The 14240-nt window shown below is 40.1% G+C and overlaps 1 protein-coding gene across 10 annotated transcripts in view; it reads right to left on the bottom strand.

Annotated features, from left to right (window-relative positions):
• Positions 1-14240, bottom strand: part of LOC140199449 (diacylglycerol kinase beta-like) — a 566317-nt gene that overhangs the window by 233042 nt on the left and 319035 nt on the right. For all 10 annotated transcript variants that reach the window (XM_072261555.1, XM_072261557.1, XM_072261558.1 and 7 more), the window contains one exon: positions 13948-14022. In XM_072261555.1, coding sequence (XP_072117656.1) covers positions 13948-14022 — 75 coding nt within the window. The remainder of the gene's footprint in view (positions 1-13947; positions 14023-14240) is intronic.

Raw genomic sequence — 14240 nt, 5'->3', positions numbered from 1 at the left:
TCTCATCACAGTTTGAGTATCAATAGAAGCTGAGAAGCAGGACCTCCAGGGTAGTAATCTCAGGATTGCTACCTGTGCCATGTGCTAGCGAAGGCAAGAATAGTAGGATCAGGTAGATGAATGCGTGGCTGAGAGACAAGTGCAGAGGGCAGGGCTTCAGATTCTTGGATCATTGGGATCTCTTCTGGAGGAAGTATGACCTGTTCAAAATGGACAGGTTACACCTGAACCCAAAGGGGACCAATACCCTGGCGGAAAGGTTTAATAGAGCTGTTAGGGAGGGTTTAATCTAATTTGGCAGGGGGATGGGAACCAGAATGATAGAACGGAGGAAGGGGAAAACAGAAATAAATCTAAGATAGTGAGCAGTAAAGATGTCAGGAAAGACAGGCAGGTGATGGGGCAAATTTGTAGCCATTGGGATGAGTTACAGTGCAATAAAGTTGCAGTGAAATCAAAGCAAAAAGTACCAAATACTGGTCTTAAGGTGTTATACTTAAATGCACGCAGCATAAGGAATAAGGTGGATGATCTTGTCGTACAGCTACAGATTGGCAGATATGATATTGTGACCATCACTGAGACCTGGCTAAAGGATGCATGTCTCTGGGAGCTGAACGTCCAAGGATACACGGTGTATCGGAAGGATAGGAAAGTAGGCAGAGGGGGAGGCGTGGCTTTATTGGTAAGAAATGATATTAAATCATTAGAAAGAGGTGATAATAGGATCGGAAGGTGCAGAATCTTTATGGGTTGAGCTAAGAAATCACAGGGGTAAAAGGACCCTGATGGCAGTTATTTATAGGCCTCCAAACAGCTGCAGTGATGTGGACTACAAATTACAACAGGAAATAGAAAAGGCTTGTCAGAAGGGCAGTGTTATGATAATTGTGGGGGATTTTAACATGCGAGTGGATTGGGAAAATCAAATCGGTACTGGATCTCAAGAGAGAGAATTTGTAGAATGTCTGCGAGATGGCGTTTTAGAACAGCTTGTTGTTGAGCCCACTAGGGGATCGGCTGTACTGGATTGGGTATTGTGTAATGAACCGGAGGTGATTAGAGAGATTGAGGTGAAGGAACCCTTCGGAGGCAGTGATCATAACATGATTGGGTTCACTGTGAAATTTGAAAAAGAGAAGCCGAAATCTGATGTGTCGGTATTTCAGTGGAGTAAAAGAAATTATAGTGGCATGAGAGAGGAACTGGCCAAAGTTGACTGGAAAGAGACACCGGCGGGAAAGACGGCAGAGCAGCAGTGGCTGGAGTTTATGCGAGAAGTGAGGAAGGTGCAAGACAGGTATATTCCAAAAAAGAAGAAATTTTCGAATGGGAAAAGGATGCAACCGCGGCTGACAAGAGAAGTCAAAACCAAAGTTAAAGCAAAGGAGAGGGCATACAAGGAAGCAAAAATTAGTGGGAAGACAGAGGATTGGGAAGTTTTTAAAAGCATACAAAAGGAAACTAAGAAGGCCATTAAGAGGGAAAAGATTAACTATGAAAGGAAGCTAGCAAATAATATCAAAGAGGATACTAAAAGCTTTTTCAAGTATATAAAGAGTAAAAGACAGGTGAGAGTAGATATAGGACTGATAGAAAATGATGCTGGAGAAATTGTAATGGGAGATAAGGAGATGGCAGAGGAACTGAACGAGTATTTTGCATCAGTCTTCACTGAGGAAGACATGAGCAGTATACCGGACACTCAAGGGTGGCAGGGAAGAGAAGTGTGCACAGTCACAATTACGACAGAGGAAGTACTCAGGAAGCTGAATAGTCTAAAGGTAGATAAACCTCCCGGACCAGATGGAATGCACCCTCGTGTTCTGAAGGAAGTAGCTGTGGAGATTGCGGAGGCATTAGCGATGATCTTTCAAAAGTCGATAGATTCTGGCATGGTTCCGGAGGACTGGAAGATTGCAAATGTCACTCCACTATTTAAGAAGGGGCAAGGAAGCAAAAAGGAAATTATAGACCTGTTAGCTTGACATCAGTGGTTGGGAAGTTGTTGGAGTCGATTGTCAAGGATGAGGTTACAGAGTACCTGGAGGCATATGACAAGATAGGCAGAACTCAGCATGGATTCCTTAAAGGAAAATCCTGCCTGACAAACCTATTACAATTTTTTGAGGAAATTACAAGTAGGCTAGACAAGGGAGATGCAGTGGATATTGTATATTTGGATTTTCAGAAGGCCTTTGACAAGGTGCCACACGAGGCTACTAAACAAAATAAGAGCCCATGGAATTACGGGAAAGTTAGATACATGGATAGAGCATTGGCTGATTGGCAGGAAACAGAGAGTGGGAATAAAGGGATCCTATTCTGGTTGGCTGCCGGTTACTAGTGGTGTTCCAAAGGGGTCCGTGTTGGGGGCAGCTTCTTTTTACATTGTACATCAACGATTTGGATTATGGAATAGATGGCTTTGTGGCTAAGTTTGCTGACGATACAAAGACAAGTGGAGGGGCCGGTAGTGCTGAGGAAACAGAGAGTCTGCAGAAAGACTTGGATAGATTGGAAGAATGGGCAAAGAAGTGGCAAATGAAACACAATGTTGGAAAGTGTATGGTTATGCACTTTGGCAGAAGAAATAAATGAGCAGACTATTATTTAAATAGGGAGAGAATTCAAAGTTCTGAGATGCAATGGGACTTGGGAGTCCTCGTATAGGATACCCTTAAGGTTAACCTCCGGTTGAGTCGGTGGTGAAGGCGGCGAATGCAATGTTGGCATTCATTTCTAGAGGAATAGAGTATAGGAGCAGGGATGTGATGTTAAGGCTCTATAAGGCGCTGGTGAGACCTCACATGGAGTACTGTGGGCAGTTTTGGTCTCCTTATTTGAGAAAGGATGTGCTGACGTTGGAGAGGGTACAGAGAAGATTCAGCAGAATGATTCCAGAAATGAGAGGGTTAACATATGAGAACGTTTGTCCGCTCTTGGACTGTATTCCTTGGAGTTTAGAAGAATGAGGGGAGGCCTCATAGAAACATTTTGAATGTTGAAAGGCATGGACAGAGTGGATGTGGCAAAAGTTGTTTCCCATGATGGGGGAGTCTAGTACGAGAGGGCATGACTTAAGGATTGAAGGGCGCCCACTCAAACAGAAGTGCGAAGAAATTTTTTTAGCCAGAGGGTGGTGAATCTATGGAATTTGTTGCCACGGGCGGCAGTGGAGGCCAAGTCATTGGGCGTATTTAAGGCAGAGATTGATGGGTATCTGAGTAGCCAGGGCATCAAATGTTATGGTGAGAAAGTGGGGGAGTGGGACTAAATGGGAGAATGGATCAACTCATGATAAAATGGCGGAGCAGACTCGATGGGCCGAATGGCCGACTTCTGCTCCTTTGTCTTATGGTCAATAGGATTTACAACATCAGGAGTCTAATTTCCTTGTTTTATTATTTTCTCCTGTGACTTGAAAAGAAACTGGAGATGGAATTCTCCAAGGTTTGTTTGCTGAGGTGAATTACTTTCATATACATGCATTGACAGTTGTGATTTTTCTGTTGTTAATTACACAGGCAAACATTACATGGGAGCAGGAGCACCTGTGATTCTGAAATTTTCATGATGATCAGCAAATAAAACATGATTCATAAAGAACACATTATAAACACTTGAATAACCAAAGACTGGATGTTTGTGTTCACTGGTTAAGTTCATTAACTCAGTATTTTTTTTTACCTTTATGAGCAAGCTGTTCTGCATCCACCATGATCTTTACTCACTCTCCTTTGGCTAGGATATTACGCACAGAAGTTTTATTACGAAGCTATCAGTGTCAGCAAGTTTGGTGTTTGTTACTTGCCGCATGCAATATATTATTGCACTGCCACAGAAATGTACAGTAGCCTGGAAAGTTGTGCCGGTGCTTATGGAAAGGACACAGCAGTAGTCAGGGTGCTTTGAATTCTCCCTTTCTCTTTCTCAAATCCCAGTTGAATAATTACTCAACCCTTTCCTCTGCCTTCAACCAGGCTTGACTAATGCCTCCCTTCTATGGAGTATGGGCTTTTAGCCTTGCTGATCAATAATACCCTTGCTGATGTCTCATTAAGTTGGACTGCTGTTAGTTACTGTAATCGATCATCTTCATCTTCAGAAATAACAATAGTTTTAATATTTAACCAGATGTTGGATCCAGGTGCTAGAAAGGCCACATATTAAAATTGTATGCTAAAAACAGCTAATGTATTCTTACAGCCAAGGTTTTACCCGTTTTCTCTCTACATTAAACAGAAACCATTGACCAGGACATGTTATCAGCTTAGTGCTCAATATTCCAAAGTCTCAAATTTGTAAATCCGAGAACAAATTGTCCTTTTCCTCAAGTGACCAAGGCTCGAGCTTCAAGATTGTTTATTCTCATTCTTCAGTACGAGTGTAAGGGAGTACGAAATGATTGTCCACTCTGGATCGCATGCAGCATAAAGAATACAAGAAAAAACAAAAGTAAACCTATAAAACACATCTCAGAAGTAACTGTTATATACACAGACTGACTGTATGTACATAAAGTGATGTTGAGTGATGAATACGTAATGGTGGTGGGGTTGGTTAATGGGCAAACGTGTTGATCAGCTAGACAGTCTGGGGGAAAAAACTGTTTTTGAGCCTGGTGGTCCAGGCATGGATGCTGCGTAGCCTCTTCACTGATGGCAGTGGGAAAAACAGTTCATAAGCAGGGTCGGTGGGATTCTTCATGATATTGCTGGCCTTTCTCTGGCAGCTTTCTGAATGTATGTCCTTGATGGTGCTGGTGATGCGCTGGGTAGTTTTAACTACCCATGGTATAGAGCTCTCCAGTTTGCTAAAGTGCAGTTTCCATACTACACAGTGATGCAACATGTTAGAATGCTCTCCACTGTGCATCTGTGAAAGGTTGTGGGTACTGATGTGCATCGATCAGCTATCTTCAGCCTCCTCAGAAAGTAGAGGTATTGGTGAGCTTTCTTGACTGTAGAGGATAAGTTCTGGGACCATGAGAAGTTGCCTCTAGTGCACTTCTGTATCGTATCATTATTTAACTTTCTTGGCCTCTACTTTCTTAGAAGCATTAAGAGTATATGGCACATCACTTAATACTCTAACAACCGTACTTGTACAGATGGATCTGTAAAACCTATCCAAAATGATTGCATCGTGACCTGGTATGGGAATTTCAATGCACAGGGTTACAAGAGGTTGTAGAGATAGTGGACACAGTTTGGCCCATCATACGCACAGCATTCCTTATCATTGAAATCATCTCTAAGAGCCATTGTCTCAAATAGGTGGCATCTGTTATCGACTATCCCCACCATCTGTGCGATGTCCCCTTCTTGCTGCTGCCATTGGGTCAGAAATAAAGATGCTTAAATTCCCACACTACCAGGTTCAGGAACAATTACTTTCCTACCACCATCAGAGTGTTGACCCAATTCACACAATCCTAATTTTAGTCGTATACCATGCCTGTGGGTTTTGTGTTACTTCCAAGATATCATGGTTCTGTTTGAGGCAGAGCTTTCTGTTTCTACTTTGTCGTACTCAGTGGACTGGGTAAGCACCTTTACTTCTGTAACATTGCATCATGCTTCCTTTACTCTCCACCTTCCCCTCTTGTTGTTTTTCCTTCTTAACCACCAGTTAATCTCTTTTGAAGGCTGGACCAACTAACTAATCCAGCTTCCATAGCTCAGAGTTATTGGTTTTCTGTCACTGATGGGAACTGGCTGTTGTTTTATTAAAGCACAGAGTGTGTACTTTTACTGTATCATACAATCAGTAAATAAAACTAAAACATTTACTGTAGCCTTTAATCAACTAACAGCTGCTTCCAGGCTAATTGCTTAGAAACCAGATAAAACCTTTTGTGTTGCAGTTCTAAGTGTTCAGTGTAGATCTGGTGGGATGATGATTATGGCTGAACACTGAGCTGGGGAGCACTGGCAGGAAGGACTAAAGCTGTTTACTTTGGCGTGGTAGTTTGAAAATTTCAGCCATGCATCATTGAATGATGAGAGAAGACATTTTTTCTTTAGCTTTCTCTAACTTTTATGGTGCACTGCAGCTGTATAAAATACCAGGTATTATTTCTAAAATATATCCGGTTTATATAGGTATATATAAATAGTAAGATAGCGCAGATCAACACATTGCTGAAGACATGGTGCAGGAGGGAGGGCTTCAGATTTATAGATAATTGGGCAGTTTTCCAGGGAAGGTGGGACCTGTTCCGGCGGGACGGTTTACATCTGAACTGGAGGGGGACAAATATTCTTGCAGATAGGTTTGCTAGAGACGCTCCAGTGGATTTAAACTAGATACAAGGGGGGAGGGGAACCAGAGTGTAGGAACATATGTAGGGGAGAAGGAAGAAAAAGAAAATAGTAAAGTTGTTTGCACCGTTAGTGATAAACAGAGAGTAAGAGGTAGAAAATTTCTTAAATGCATTTATTTTAATGCTCGGAGCATTGTAAGAAAGGTGGATGAGCTTAAAGCATGGATTGATACCTGGAAGTATGATGTGGTGGCTATTAGTGAAACATGGATACAGGAGGGCTGTGATTGGCAACTAAATATTCCTGGATTTCATTGTTTCAGGTGTGATAGAATCGGAGGGACAAGAGGGGGAGGTATTGCCTTGCTCATCAGAGAAAATATTACAGCAATACTCTGGCAGGATAGATTAGAGGGCTCGTCTAGGGAGGCTATTTGGGTGGAATTGAGGAATGGGAAAGGAGTAGTAACACTTACAGGAGTGTATTATAGACTACCAAATGGGGAGCAAGAATTAGAGGAGCAAATTTGTAAGGAGATAGCAGATATTTGCAGTAAGCACAAGGTTGTGATTGTGGGAGATTTTAATTTTCCACACATAGGCTGGAAAGCCCATACTGTAAAAGGGCTGGATGGCTTGGCGTTTGTAAAATGTGTGTAGGATAATTTTTTTGCAGCAATACATAGAGGTACAAACTAGAGAAGGGGCAGTGTTGGATCTCTTGTAAGGGAATGAGATAGGTCAGGTGATGGAGGTATGTGCTGGGGAGCACTTCGGGTCCAGTGATCATAATGCCATTAGTTTTGATATAATTATGGAGAAGGATAGGTCTGGACCCAGGGTTGAGATTTCTGATTGGAGAAAGGCTAACTTTAAGGAGATGCGAAAGGATTTATGAGGAGTGGATTGGGACAATTTGTTTTATGGGAAGGATGTAATAGAGAAATGGAGGTCATTTGAAGGTGAAATCTTGAGGGTACAGAATCTTTATGTTCCTGTTAGGTTGAATGGAAAGGTTAAAAGTTTGAGAGAGCCATGGTTTTCAAGGGATATTGGAAACTTGGTTCGGAAAAAGAGAGATATCTACAGTAAATATAGGCAGCATGGAGTAAATGAGGTGCTCGAGGAATACAAAGCATGTAAAAATAATCTTAAGAAAGAAATTAGAAAAGCTAAAAGAAGATACGAGGCAGCTTTAGCAAGTAAGGTGAAAATAAATCCAAAGGGTTTCTACAGTTATATTAATAGCAAAAGGATAGTGAGGGATAAAATTTGTTCCTTAGAGAATCAGAGTGGACAGCTATGTGTGCAGCCAAAAGAGATGGGGGAGATTCTGAACAATTTCTTTTCTTCAGTATTCACTAAGGAGAAGGATATTGAATTGTGTAAGGTAAGGGAAACAGGTAGGGAAGTTATGGAAACTATGATGATTGAAGAAGAGGAAGTACTGGTGCTTTTAAGGAATCTAAAAGTGGATAAGTCTCCGGGTCCTGACAGCATATTCCCTAGGACCTTGAGGGAAGTTAGTATGGAAATAGCAGAGGCTCTGACAGAAATATTTCAAATGTCATTAGAAACGGGGATGGTGCCGGAGGATTGGCGTATTGCTCATGTTGTTCCATTGTTTAAAAAGGGTTCTAAGAGTAAACCTAGCAATTATTGGCCTGTGAGTTTGATGTCAGTGGTGGGTAGATTGATGGCGATTATTCTTAGAGATGGTATATATAATTATCTGGATAGACAAGGTCTGATTAGGAACAGTCAATATGGATTTGTGCGTGGAAGGTCATGTTTGACAAATCTTATTGAATTTTTTGAAGAGGTTACAAGGAAAGTTGACAAGGGTAAATCTGTGGATGTTGTCTATATGGACTTCAGTAAGGCCTTTGACAAGGTTCCACATGGAAGGTTAGTTAGGAAGGTTCAATCATTAGGTATTAATATTGAAGTAGTAACACTGATTCAGCAGTGGCTGGATGGGAGATGCCAGAGAGTAGTGGTGGAAAACTGTTTGTCAGATTGGAGGCCGGTGACTAGTGGTGCGCCCCAGAGATCTGTACTGGGTCCAATGTTGTTTGTCATATACATTAATGATCTGGTTGATGGGGTGGTAAATTGGATAAGTATGCAGATGATACTAAGATAGGTGGAGTTGTGGATAATGAAGTAGGTTTTCAAAGTTTCAGAGAGATTTAGGCCAGTTAGAAGAGTGGGCTAAAAGATGGCAGATGGAGTTTAATGCTGATAAATGTGAGGTGCTACATTTTGGTAGGACTAATCAAAATAGGACATACATGGTAAATGGTAGGGCATTGAAGAATGGAGTAGAACAGAGGGATCTAGGAATAATGGTGCATAGTTCCCTGAAGGTGGAATCTCATGTGGATAGGGTGGTGAAGAAAGCTTTTGGTATGCTGGCCTCTGTAAATCAGAGCATTGAGTATAGGAGTTGGGATGTAATGTTGAAATTGTACAAAGCATTGGTAAGGCCAAATTTGGAGTATTATGTACAGTTCTGGTCACCGAATTATAGGAAAGATGTCAACAAAGTAGAGAGAGTACAGAGAAGATTTACTAGAATGTTACCTGGGTTTCATCACCTAAGGTACAGAGGAAGGTTGAACAAGTTGGGTCTTTATTCTTTGGAGTGTAGAAGGTTGAGGGGGGACTTGATAGAGGTATTTAAAATTATGAGGGGGATAGATAGAGTTGATGTGGATAGGCTTTTTCCATTGAGAGTAGGGGAGATTCAAACAAGAGGACATGAGTTGAGAGTTAAAGGGCAAAAGTTTAGGGGTAACATGAGGGGGAACTTCTTTACTCAGAGAGTGGTAGCTGTGTGGAACGAGCTTCCAGCCGAAGTGGTTGAGGCAGGTTCGATGTTGTCATTTAAAGTTAAATTGGATAGATATATGGACAGGAACGGAAGGTTATGGGCTGAGTGCAGGTCGGTGGGATGGATAGATATATGGACAGGAACGGAAGGTTATGGGCTGAGTGCAGGTCGGTGGGACTTGGTGACAGTAAGCGTTTGGCACGGACTAGAAGAGCCGAGATGGCCTGTTTCCGTGCTGTAATTGTTATATGGTTATATATAAACCTATATATGTGTATACAGACTCATCTGTAAGAAGGAACAATTTTAAAGATCAGCTTTATTTGCCATATACATTTACATATATTAGGAATTTGCTGCGAGAACTAAGTTTTAAAAGAGAAACAGAGTTAACGTTTAAGGACAAAGGCACATGAGAAGAATTGCAGGCATTGACAAAAGGTCTTCGACTAAAACATTAACTGATTATATTCCTACAGATGCTGCCTGACCTGCTGAACATTTCATAAGCATGAGAGGTTCTGCAGATGCTGGAAATCTTGAACAACACACACAAAAGGTGGAGGAAGTCAGGCAGCATATATAGAGGCAGATAAATAGTTGACATTGAGGTCTGAGATCCTTTATCATTTACAGCATTTTCTGCATTTAGTTTAAAATTCCAAGCATCTGCAGTTTTTTTCCTTTTTTTCTGATTTTCTTGTCCTTGTGGACCTCAATTTAAATAAAGGGTTAATTTATCAGTATAATACAGCTTCAACTTGAAGACTGAACTTGCATTTTTAAAAATGCCTTTCATAACATTGATGGCGCTTTACACTAAATGAAATACTGAACTCACTGTTGCAAAATAACACATATTATCTTGCAAACAGTAATGTTAATGACTATATAATTTATTCAATGAATGTCAACTGAACAGTAGATATTGACCAGGAAAATGGTTCTCACTCCTCATTGTCAGAATGCCATGAAATCTTTAAGCTTGATCTGAGAAGGCAACCTCAGGCCAATGGAAAAACAGAACCTCAACTTTTCTGCTATCAAGCTGGGTTCCTGGAATGAGAATTTAATCCCGTTCAAACCCAGAAGGGAAGCTGCTGTCACTGAGCTGTACTTCCCATCAGAAGTGAAATAGAACTTGTTCAAAAATAGTTAATGAAATTGCTCAAAACATGGTAATGAGTTTCACTGCATATACATGTAAACATATCAGGCAATAAATAGCTTAAGTACACTATCTCTGAGCACTTGATACATCCACAAGCAGTTGATCCTTTTAGAATTCAAAGTTACATCCTGTAGAAACACTGAAATAATGTACTCATTGCCATGCAATTAATAAAATTATCCCAAACTGATGAGTTTAATTATGCCATTACTTGTTGCGTGATATCTTCTGAAACTCCAAATACATTATTTGCACAGGTTCTCCTTTTCCACCCTGTTTGTTACACATCAAATAACAGATTTATCAAGGGGATTTGTATTTAATAAAACTGGGTTGACCCAGCCTAATCATAATGCGATGCTCCAGGAGTCCTCTTATCATACTGCTAGCATGATCATAACAGCTGCTCTACTACTGATGTTGGACTTTTACATTCCAGTCATTTCTTCATCATTCTTATTTTCCATTTTCTTCCTGTAACCATTTCCCTTTCATCGTTTGCTGATTTTTAAATTGTTCTCAAATCATCACAAGCTTAGTATTTTTGGATGGACCACAGACCTCCCCTCTTGTTAGCTTAACTTATTACTTTTCAAAGCATATTTATTTCTCAGGGGAACAAACATAAATGAGAAACATGAATTATTTATTTATATCCTTGATGCTGCTAGGATCTTCAAATGAGTTTCCTAATCTACTTCAGCCCAAAGTTCAAAATACATTTATTATCGAAGTATGTATACTTTATAGAACCTTGGAATTCATCTCCTTACAGGCAGTCACAAAACAAGGAAGCCCAACAGAACCCATTAATAACACAAGAAGACTGTCAAACACGCAGTGTTCAGAGAAGGAAAAAAAAACATAAATCATGCAAACAATAAAAGCAAGCAAACAGCATTCAGAACTGAAGTTCACAAAACCATGCATCACTACAACTGATCCTGAAGTCCACTAGTTGCAGGCTGCTGTCTCAGTCCAACACAGAGACGAGCAAATCCTGTGGAACAGCGAGCCGAATTGGACTGTCCCTCACCTCCAACCCCTACACCCTGATCACTTCAAACTGGCCCAGTGCTTAAATCATCCAAACCCTGGGCTATTACTCGCTCTCTAACTTCATAACTTGAACTTTATCGAGTTAGAGAGCATTTCTTGCTCTTTACCTCAAACTTTATCATTGCTCAGTTAATTTTATAAATATTCAAGACCTTATTTTCAAATAGAGCAATTAGATCCTCCCGATCCCTTTATAGTAGTAAGGAAATGTTCTTAAATGTGATACTGAGCTGCCAGTGCGCACTTTGGTACCACAAGTCATGGATGCACATAGCAATTATCATTCTCCTGACACAACAATACAACAATATTCCCTTTTACTCACCAGACCCAAATGATTACCTGTACCAGGGTACCCTGGTCAACTTGTCACTTTATTCTTATTCACATAAATAACTAGCGCTGCAAATGTGCTGGAAGATAGCAAATGCTGAGGCTCTTTTCCACTATAGCTGTGCTTCCCAAACTACATGATATAGTAGCACCCTCTTGTCCCTGACCTCTAACCAAAACTTAACCAATAGAGAAATTAGTGCTTTCTGAATCAGGATGCTCAGGTAACTGTCCCTCTCCATCAGGCTAATATAAAGTTCCGTGAATTGCAGACATGTATGACAAATGTGGTTATTTCTAATTGCACTCCTTTCTGCAAACTCCCACATACTCCACGCTGCTGTCTCTGAACCTAATTGAGAGCTTATGGAATTAATTCACTTGGATTACTTTAAACACCAAGAAGAACCACCTAACCGTCCAGCAGTGAATTCACACTGTTGTCAAACTCTCAACTTTCCATTTAATCAATGGTGATCTGTTAAAGTTGTGCTCTACATTAATAATAATGTAACTGTACAAGAGAAAACAATATCTTTTTGGCACTCATACCCAAACCTTCCAAATCCTTGGTAAGCCATAACACAAGAATAAAAGGTTCATTTCAAAGCACCCACATCCACTTTTGTTTGAAATATACTTTTTGAGATCATATTAATATTGCCAGAATAAGACCATCAGAACATTACACATAAAACAAATTCAGCTGCGGTGTTATTTATGTGGTAGTTTTTTATACATCTTCCAATAAAAACAGTTTCATAAGTCACGATCAAATTAAGTCTGTTGCTACAAGGCTTTGTAGCAACGTTATATTAACAACGTAGATCATTTGACATACACCGTTAAAATGGCGATTTCCATCAAAGCAGATTGTACTTTTAGAGCAACTTTGGTATAATTTTTTACGTTGCTGTCGAACAATATATTGTTATACAGAGGCTAAATACGAATGATCTGAATAATGACAATGTATTAGGTTAGATCCTCAGATCAGGGGTTTCCTTGTGGTAGTCTCAGTTTCACTGGTTTCATGGCTTTAATCTGGTGGAGACATGTTTTGGCCTTTTACCTGTGCTGTCAACTGTTTCTGCACTGCTGCTCACTGAGTTGAACAGGCCAGTGTGAACTTGCACAAACTTCCTAGATATCAGGTTGGGAAGCCTGTCTGCCTGCCTTTGCCAGTAAAACCTCACACAGTGAAATGCTCCATTGAAATGAATGGTAGAAATCAGCTGCCAGGAAGGAAGAGGAAGTGGGGCTTATTCGTTAAATTTAATTAGATTAAGTGTAGATTAGATTAATTGTTTCGAAACACATGTGCTGTTTAGCATTTTATTAATAAAATATTTTACATTTTGGCTGTTCTTTCTATACAAGTATTACTACAAGTTTGGGGATGCTAAAGGCAATGAAATACATTCAATACCAATGACAGCTCTAATAGTCAGACAGCCTGCTATATCTGGCTGAGAAAACAGATAGGACTGTGCAAAATGAGAAAGCCTTAATGCTGTGTTGGGGCCACACCAAAGTGATGGCTCCAGTATGGTCTGGGGGCAGGTAGCCAGGAGTTTCAGGGCAAAGCAAGCTCTGTTTCAATTCAATTTATGTAAACTATCATGATGCAAAGCAGAAGTACTTCCTGAGAATCACTAATTTAACAATAACTGTACACTGTCCTCAAAGTTTAAGATTAAAGCAAACCATAAAAGCACAAAAAATACATCACTTTATGCTTCTGCATTCTGTTACGCTGATTTTCTAAAGTCCTAATAAATTAGTACAGGCCATGCCCGGATCAATGCGGCCTGACTCAGACACCTGTGTATCCGGATGAGCACCGGTAGCAGTACTGAGTTCAAAAACCTGACCTATGTACATAAATTTGTTTCTGCAAATAGCAGAACTTGTTTATTCTCTCTCCCCACACTCACTAAATATTCTTTCTTACGCCTTCTTGTCGCCAGTTATTGCAACATTCCAGATGCATGATTACCATGTTGAGTGATTTTTTTTGTGTAGCTTCCTAATTAAGGACAAAATTGACTTACGGACATCTGAAACACCAGAACCAGTTTGTTACCCAGGCATGGCCTGTACTTAGAACTACAAACAAGAATAATTTCAAATTTGATGTCAGTCACTGTGAAATTAGTTGACCTCATTCTGAATGGCACTTATTGATCTTAGTACCTTCTGTAACAATTTCTTCCACAGGCAAAACACACTCCATAAAACATTAACATATTCTAATATCTACATTATTTTCAGACTTACCCAGAGATAGGACCACCCCTGTCAAGATTATAAATTTGTCTGGGGTTGAGAAGATACTGAAATTTTCGGAGAACTCTATCAAAACAGAACAGATCAATTTATTCTTGGGTTTCAGGCAACGCATTTTGCACGTTTTGGTGTAATCTTTATATTTCATCCTAGGTAACAGTAAAACTGACAGAAAATAGCATTCAGAAAATTTGTTTTTATAACTAACAATTATTGTGATTGAAACAGTTCAACACTGTCTAAAAATCAATGTACGACACTAAGAAAACATGGATATTAAACAA

This window comes from Mobula birostris, chromosome 6 (genome assembly GCF_030028105.1).
Source record: "Mobula birostris isolate sMobBir1 chromosome 6, sMobBir1.hap1, whole genome shotgun sequence".
NCBI classification, from domain to species: Eukaryota; Metazoa; Chordata; class Chondrichthyes; order Myliobatiformes; family Myliobatidae; genus Mobula; species Mobula birostris.
The sequence above is the reverse complement of the archived record's forward strand: the minus strand, read 5'-3'. Positions and strand labels throughout refer to the sequence as shown.